The sequence below is a fragment of the Austrofundulus limnaeus genome, unplaced genomic scaffold (genome assembly GCF_001266775.1).
Source record: "Austrofundulus limnaeus strain Quisiro unplaced genomic scaffold, Austrofundulus_limnaeus-1.0 Scaffold10, whole genome shotgun sequence".
NCBI lineage: Eukaryota > Metazoa > Chordata > Actinopteri > Cyprinodontiformes > Rivulidae > Austrofundulus > Austrofundulus limnaeus.
In genome coordinates this window covers 3,386,268-3,394,985 of record NW_013952412.1, presented here as the reverse complement: position 1 = coordinate 3,394,985, position 8,718 = coordinate 3,386,268, and the positions used below count along the sequence as shown (strand labels likewise).

The 8,718-nt window shown below is 35.8% G+C and overlaps 1 protein-coding gene across 1 annotated transcript in view; it reads right to left on the bottom strand.

Moving 5' to 3' along the window:
- The window catches only part of LOC106513169 (CUB and sushi domain-containing protein 1), a gene marked incomplete in the record, with an annotated part of 415,244 nt that overhangs the window by 173,552 nt on the left and 232,974 nt on the right, over positions 1-8,718 (bottom strand). The window contains 1 exon segment of the mRNA XM_014001862.1: positions 8,378-8,585. Within this exon segment, the coding sequence (XP_013857316.1) occupies positions 8,378-8,585 (208 nt within the window).

Sequence of the window (8,718 nt, the reverse complement as noted above, 5' to 3'; positions counted from 1 at the left end):
TGGTTTACCTGATGAATTGCCCCTCATCAGAGTTAAACAATGAAAGAAAATTTGAAGCTCCTATGTTTAATAGTTTTTGAGCAACAACCATTTTTATATGTCCAGATGCCACTTTTTCAGATAAATTGGTGGTCCGGGGGGTGGGGGTGCACTGATTGGTGGGCCTGATGGATAGGGCTTCATCAGAGCTAAACAACAAACGAAATCTGAAGCTCCTCTGTTTAATAGTTTTTGAGTTATAATCAATTTTGCCTGTCCTGACACCCCCATTTTGAAAGGAGCCCCCTCCTCAAAAATGGGGTCTGTCATAAAACCATTGGCTGGCGCAGTGTAGGTCAGACTCATCTACAGCCCTGACAAATTTCATGTTGATCTGTGCAGCTGTTTTTGTGGTACGGTTGACCAAAAATCACTGAGAAAAAAAGAAAAAATTAAAAAAAAAATTAAAATAAAATTAACAGTACGAAAAAAATATGACTCCCGCTTACGCTTCGCATGCGGGGGTCATAATAAGAGACAAGAAGGTAACATTAAATGAGGAAGGGCATTGCTAATGCCAGAAGGCCCAGAATAGAGATAAATTAGAAACACTGGGAAGCTGGAAGGAGACCAGTGATAGTGGGGAAAAAGACAAAAGATATATTCTTAAACCCAGGATTTATTATTGTTTGTGATTATTAACAAATCATCCCAATTCATTTTATTAAAATGTTATGAGCCAAATAAAATTTAAGTCTTCTTCTTTAATAAGATTATCTTATTGTATTTTAGGTTCAAAATTGTGAAGGCATGTACAATAGTGACATTTACACATTGCCACTTTAACTTAGTTTAATAAATTAAAGGGTCACATGTTTAATTTAAATACTGGTACAACATATTTCCTGCATCTGTCATAATCTGTCATCTGTAATAATAATCTGCCAGTGAAACCCTTCTTCTGCTGTGCTTGAATGGTAGCATTGTAGCAAACGGGTTTTGGAAAATGTTAAATGCTTTGAAAAATTATCATTTTTTGTACATGCATGGTTGAAATGCAGCAACACTCTCTAAAGGTAATGTTTTAGAGGAAATACTTAAGATAGTAAATTTTTACATCAACTCTTTATCAAAAAATGCAATAATTAAATGTTTAGCTTTTTCATAATTGGAAACATTCAGTTTATCCTTTATGTAAAACAGTTGACTAACTCATAACAAAGTCAGAACTCAATTTACTTTCTTATTAAAATCCTGGATTAGGTGAAGTTATTTTTTGTGGTGTTTTGATTTGAGCATAAAGTCAGACTGACATGGTTCATGGGCTTTTTTTTTAGCTCTTGCATTGTAATTTGGCCAAGATTGGTCTTAATAATGCTCAAAGTACTCTCTCCTATAATTAGGACCAGCAATTTTGGGRAAATTTGTACTGTGCATAAGGTGGAAGAAACTGTCTCTCCATGCAAGTAGTTAAGAAATGCTTTTTTATTATTTTTTTAAACAACCCCTTTTTATGTGAACAACCCAGTACAATGTTATAGATGTTGGGCTGGCTGGACGATAGTAATGTAGGATGAATTTCATCAGTGTGCTGTTGTTTCTATGCCTCACTTCCAAACTGGTAACTTCAGATTTTTAAATACATTTTTAGCCTTGTTTTCACTGCTGCATTAGTGCTGGTCTCCGTAGATGTGAGCATCTTTAAATTTACAAGAAAGCCCAGTAAAAATATGTACTGGATACAAGAAAGAAAAGTTAAATCATGCTATCCTCAACAGATTGCTGTTTATTCCAAGTGTTCAGAGCAAAACTAGGGTGCATATCTACGTTTAATCTCATAACACAGCCCACGCTTTCAAAAAGGCACACAGACACACATACAGAAAGAGGCAGTAAACATAATTTAAAATGTAAATGTAATAACAGGACAAATGTTGCAAAATGGAAAAAAGTAAGAGAAGACCGGTGGTAACAAAAGAGGAGCAGGGTACTAGAAAAGAGCTGAAAGTGAAAACAGTAGAAGAGAATCAGAAAACTGAAGATCTAAAAGGAGCAGTGAAATGAGATGGAACAGAGGAACAGGAGAGGAGAGCAAATGAGGGGAAAAAAAGACAAGACAGATACTGACTGAAAAAAGCTAACTGTGTCTCTTTGCCAAATGTCACTAAATCAAAATAAATAAATAAATAAATGTTCTGTCGATGACAGATTTAATCCAAAAGTCCTCTACAACCATAGTGGTACTTTTAAAAAAAGATTTTGAACTTATGTATATAATGGAAATAATCACATCTAAATCTACCTGAAATGACCTATCAAAGTTAAGGTGTGGTTAAATATACAAACAAAAACATAAATCAATACAATGTGTGCATACTGAACATTTAATTTTCTCTCAAATCATCTGAKTCTTGTCTTCACTTTAAGATGATTCAAGCTTTTACTAATGTTAAGCAACATGAACCTTCTCATCCATTTTAGCTACTATCTGAAAGTTATTGAAATGAATGGAAAACCTTTGGCATTTCTCTGGTCTGATTAAATCAAAACCAAAAACGTAAAAGTGCATTGTAACAGTGATCATCTATTCTAGCAATTTCATGAGGTTTCAGCATTAACAAGTGAGTTGAAATGGATCTGATGAATCTGAATCGGCATTATGCAACATTTTAAAGAAGAAAATATGATCAGTTGTTGATGGTAAGCCTAAGTGAACATTCAGTAAAAGCCTTAAGCAGAGACAAGTTTTCTTCAGTGGATCAATCAATACAACTGTTTCGCTCTATTTTGAAAGCCAGAGATGGAAGAGTAGAGGAGGGGGATAGAAAGCAGTGCAGTAGAGAGACAAACAAACAGACATAGCCAGAGGGAGTATTGAGAGTGCAGACAACATAAGAAAATACAGGAAAGGTTAATGAGAAACTGGAACAAAAAGAGGGTGAGGTGAAGTGTTGAGGTTATGGTGTTAAAAAAAGGAGAAAATGAAAATCACTAAAGAGAAAACTTGAATCAGAAGATAACAGCTGCATAGATGTTATGTACATTTGTTCAGAGAAGGTAATCCTGATGAGGTAGTGATGATCACTTCACAGCAAAACAGTCTCAAATTTAAATGTCAGCTGGAATTTTTTTGTGGAGTTTGCATGTTCTCCCCATGTAGGCATATGTTTATTCTAGGTACTTTCATTATTTCCCATAGTCCAAAAACACATTAATGTTAATCAAAAATTCTAAACTGACCTTTAAGTTTTAGTTAACACTGCAGGTCTTCATGTTCAGTTTAAATATTTTTTATTATGATTTTTTGGCAATCTCCATCAGACTCCATTGTGAACTCTCCACAACACTGATGCAACCCACATGTGCATGACAAAAAACATGTCACATTCAGCTCACTGTTTACAGACGTAACCTATGGATGCTACATTTTAGCATGTGAATTCTGAAGCTATTATCCAATCAAAGTATATTAAAAAATAATTGACATTCTCATTTAGTTTAATTTTAACCATCCTGTAGCTGGCTGCAGCATTTATTTGGAATTAGAGCAACTTGTTAAAAGTAAAATATTGATCCAGTAACTTTAGTATTGATATGGTTCAAGATCGACATTACCATCATGTATTGTTGTGGATTCTCAGTCATCCAGGACGTGGAAAATTAAAAGAACAGAGATGAAGCAGCTGAAATCTGTTAGCTGAAGATGCTACAAGATTTTAACCGCACAAGACTGGTTTAAATATTCTAAATACTCAGAGTGATCCGACTAATGCTACCACACTAATGTAAAAGTCAGATCAAGTGTGCCATGACTGTTCAGACTGCAGTTATATTGAAAAGCATCAAATATGTATCCGATTTAGAACCACATGCTGAAAAGGCCTGGGTCGGATTTGAAAAAATACAAAAGATTTGTCATGTTCAAACAGTCGGAAAAAAAAAACTGATAGGGGTCGCATAAGTGCAAAGAAAACGGGATTTGGGTTTTGTTGACGTGAGTTCACCAATGTGTGTGACCCGTTCAGGGTGCACCACATCACACAGCAACTCCTCACAATCTCGAACAGGACCAGTGCACAAAAAAGGATGCATGAATGGATGTGTGCTCATTTTAATTTGAACACGAGCAAAATAATTAACACAGCCAGGGAGGCAAGGGACTGTTCTTATAAAAACAACTAATACAACACAAAGATAAAAAGGCTCAAAACCATTTTAAAAAAAGTGCCGCTGGTATCCAAATTAAAATAAATGTGCACACACAAAATGACATATGCAGCAGGCTACTGTGAGAAAACATTGAGCCACATATGTCTGGACTTGAAACATTCCAAGGAAGTCTGGTTCATTGTAAATATAAAAAAAAGATTTAGACCTGTTTAAAACTTCGGAACAAAACATTATACAAGCCTTGTACGTGCGTGTGAAGGAGTTCTACACACACAATATGTGTGAGTGTGTCCATGCATGTGTCTTGATATGTGTGACAGCTACTACATCAGATTTAACCTGCCAACCAGTGGACGGGAACATGAAATAGGAAATTGGTTKTGGGACAACCAATCAGAAAACTCTCCGTAAACAGGAAGCACCCGTCACAGTGGTCCTGTCGGGTGTCAGTCATTTTTAGAATGACCTGCCCACATCCCTTACTAAAAATGTCAGTCAGCACCTAATACCCCCCTCTGGAGAAAAGTACTTAGCTTTGTGACAGGGTGTGTGCAAAGCTGAAGCTGGAATAAATGTATTTTTTGTACAATTATGTATGATTAGTTTTAAAACAAACATGCAATGATAGCCATTTATATGTGCTGGTGTACAAATGAGTTTTATTTAAACTAATAAGTAATAAGTAATATTTATGGAGTATTTGTTAGTTTATGTTCAGTTCCTTTACTGAATAGTGACTCATCAATAAGGCTGGGTGATAAAAAATATATATCTTGCCATAGACATGTGATCAGTATCAATAGAAAAACTGTCCATTTGATAGAACGTTGCCAACATCACTTACAGAAATTTCCGAAAGATTGTGACAGCAACACACAATAACAGCTACTGAAACTGTGAAATTGCTACTGACCTCTGCTCTTCAAGCTGTCTTAATTTATTCTTATGTGGCTTCCTCTGGCTTCATAAAATAACTGTGATTAGCCCAACACTGTTTACAAAGTTTACCTACATTTCTCAAAATTACGTAGGGAAATAAGTTACGGACCGGACAGGACCACAGATTGTGACAACATAGCAACAGCTACTGAAGTTGTCAAATTGTTACCCACCTCCTCTATCCATGCCAGCGCAATTTCTTCTTTATGTGTCTTCCTCTGGCTTCATAAAATAATTATTCATGCTGCTTTCAAAGTTTGCTGAAWTTCAGGGAAGTAAGTTATGGACCAGGACCAGAGCTTGTGACAACAACACACGACGGCTACTGAAGCAACCCACCGGCTAAAGCCCAATGAAGTAAGATTGGTGGAATCAAGTAACTCTCTCACTCTTTGGTAAGCTAGCAACACCCTATTGAGTAACATGTACAGTAGCAGTATTAATCAGCCATTTTTGTCTGCTGCTGTCAAGGCGGGGGACTTTCAGATGGTCTCTGCCCAAAACGACTACTTCTCATCTCCAGTGTTGTATAAAGTACGTCAAAGTGATACTTGAGTAAAAGTACAAGTGTTTTATCATAAAAATACTTTGGTAAAAGTTAAAGTCTTCTCTAAAATAATTACTTGAGTAAAAGTCTTAAAGTATATGATATTTTTAGTACTGAAGTATCAAAAGTTAATTTCTTACACAAAATCTACTTAAGTATTAAAAGTAAAAGTACTGAGTAAAAGTGAGCATTTAGATTTTCCTAAATGACATTTATTGGGAGGTGACTTCTCAAGAAAAAATTTTTTCAAGCAGCGTGCAGCTGTGATGGGTTGTGTACAAGCTAATAGGGTGTAAGAATGATATATATTTATACTTCTCATTCAACCACAATTAAATTTGCTCTATCTAGGAGACTCAATTCATCAGGATAGTATTTTTTAAGTAATAGCAACTTGGAATAAAATAGGAGWAACGACTTTCTACTTCTTACCTTTTTAAAAAAATGTAGTGAGTAGAAAGTACAGCTACCTGTGTAAAAAATGTAATGAGTAGAAGAAAAAATTACACTGAAAAATAATTRCTCAAGTAAAGTACAGATAACCAAAATTTCTACTTAAGTACAGTAACAAAGTATTTTTACTTAGTTACTTTACAGCTCTGCTCATCTCCTGGAATCACAAAATTTGGGACATGTATTACGTCTTTAAAAAAAGTTTTTAAAGTACTTTTAAAAAGTCTCTTCGAGTCATGGTCCAATACTGACTGGGTATCGGCCATTTCGGACTGGTGGCGGGATGGTGTGGATGTGGCAGAGTGGCAAAATGCTGTCGTCTCGCCGTTTGCACACGGTCAGCTCTAAATCACACATACATGATCCGATCCGCACCAAATTGTGTGTGCACCATCAGGGAAACCTGCTCAACACATTGSTGTAGTAGTTTGATTAGATCACTTCAGCCCCACCCACTTTGCAGACAGTTAGCTCTAAATCACACATACATGATACTTTCTAAACCATATTTTGTGTGTGTCATAAGGGAGACTTGCTCATTATGTTTGTATAGTAGTTTAACAAGATCATTTTAGCCCCTCGTCTGTCCATTCATCCGCCCGTCAGTGTGACTGTCTGTCTGTCTTTGCATAGAATGATACACTTTTCAGCTATATTGCACAGCCTTACTCATCAAACAAATACAAAGAAATATATCCTAGTTGTAGGGTTTCTCTCCATCTTATCAAGTATCAAATAACATGGATGTTTAGTTATGTTAGGACCAATAATTTGATGTTAGTTGTAATACCTCTGCAACACTTTGTATTTTGTTTCTCTCCTGCATTGCAGTGGTCCCTGAATGTTATACTGTCACATTAGGGCTTTGTGTTTGAGTAGCTGAGTGTGTGTAATCTGTCAGAGCCGGGTGAAACGATCAACGGCTCACCCTGTCAGAGGGCCACTTAAGGGATGACACAGACACATGAACACAGACACACATAAACACACAAATGGTATCACGAGAACACCGCGGTTGATGTTTGCAGCTCGGTTGGTGACAGCACTTAACGCACAATTATTCTCCATTCCTTTTGTTTCCATTTCAAGCTATTCTCCCTGTGTCCTTCACTTTACTCATTTTTTGTTGACACATTCATCATTAGTATTATTTATTTATTTATTTTTACAAAGCCAGAATCAAAGTTTTTCTACATGAAATGATGATACCTAAATATGTGTTGGCTACATTTAAAGAGATGGTTCAAATCTTTTAAAGGGTCATTCTGTAGTAAGGTTATGAACAAATAGACAGAAAATATAGTACACATGAATTAACAGAAAACAGCACAGATGTTAAAAAAGCCAGCTGTATGTGTACTCCTGAATGATGAAATGCTAAAGTGCCTTTTCTTTGAGATAACTGCTTATTTTTAAAACAAACACACATAAGTGATAGCCTAAAATGGGTGTGAAAATACAGCATTTGTGTTTTGAGGTCACTATTGTTTATCATCTGAAGGTTAACAAATATATTCATTCCTCAACTTACTGCTTCACAGAGTTTAGTTTGCACCCTCAGACCCTAAGGCTGCACATAATTCAGTCAACTACTGTCTGTTTCAAAGTAAAAAGCTAAATTACCTTCTTTTTGTTGTTGTTTTTTTCTTTCTTGGCACCTTAAAATGGTAAAAACCCTGGATGTTTAAAAATGAGTATGCTTCTCCCTTCCAAATTCACATGTAAGCCTTCAATAGACATGTGAGATACTCAAAGCAAACCATGTGAATTACAACAGTGCTCTAAATTTAAAAAGCAAAATGTGTTCTGGAGCAACTGAGTGCCAATTTCAAAGTCAACAACAGAAAATAACTGAAAACACAACCATTTATCACCTGCCCAATGAGACTTGAATAAATCAGAAAAAATATCAACAGGACTCCAGTGCAGCTAATCAATCAGAAGTTGTATCTGTCCACCCAAACAACACCATTAGGGTTCTTTTTATATTAAAGGTCTTCATTGAAAGTTTAGATTTCTGAAAACAGAAAATGGCAACTGTTTTCCTCATTGAGAGCAAGTAATTCCACACGATAATGCTTTTTCGAAAGATATACAACATCAGTATTGTACACAAATTAACCTCCTAAATGTCAGTGCTGTTTGAATGTATGTCTCTTTATTCTACAAGTATATATATCACTTAGCAAGTGAAATAACAGTCCTGCTGATTCCAACAAAGATCCCCTCATCCTTAGAAGGCTTTTTCTCTGTTTTAGTATCACAATGTATTTATGAGATGTGTCTTACCACATGCTTGGTGCCTCTGTCCCACTGATTTCTAGGAAGTCATATTTGTCTTCTAATAGGAAGTCATTGAAAACAAGAGCTATAGTGTCCCCTGGTTCAGCAAGGATTGACCATGTACAGTCCAGGTTGTTCTCATACTCTGCTGGGTATCCAGGGCTGGTTATTGATCCTGCGGTGCCTCGTAACGTACCGCCACATGCTCCCTCCGCTGGTGAAAAATTGAGACAAGAGCAGGTAATCAAAAAAAAAAATTAAATAATTCTAAAATACATGAGTTTTTATCTTTTTTAATCATTTTTTTACTTGTTTTGTTTTTAACAGTCTACACATATTTACAATGG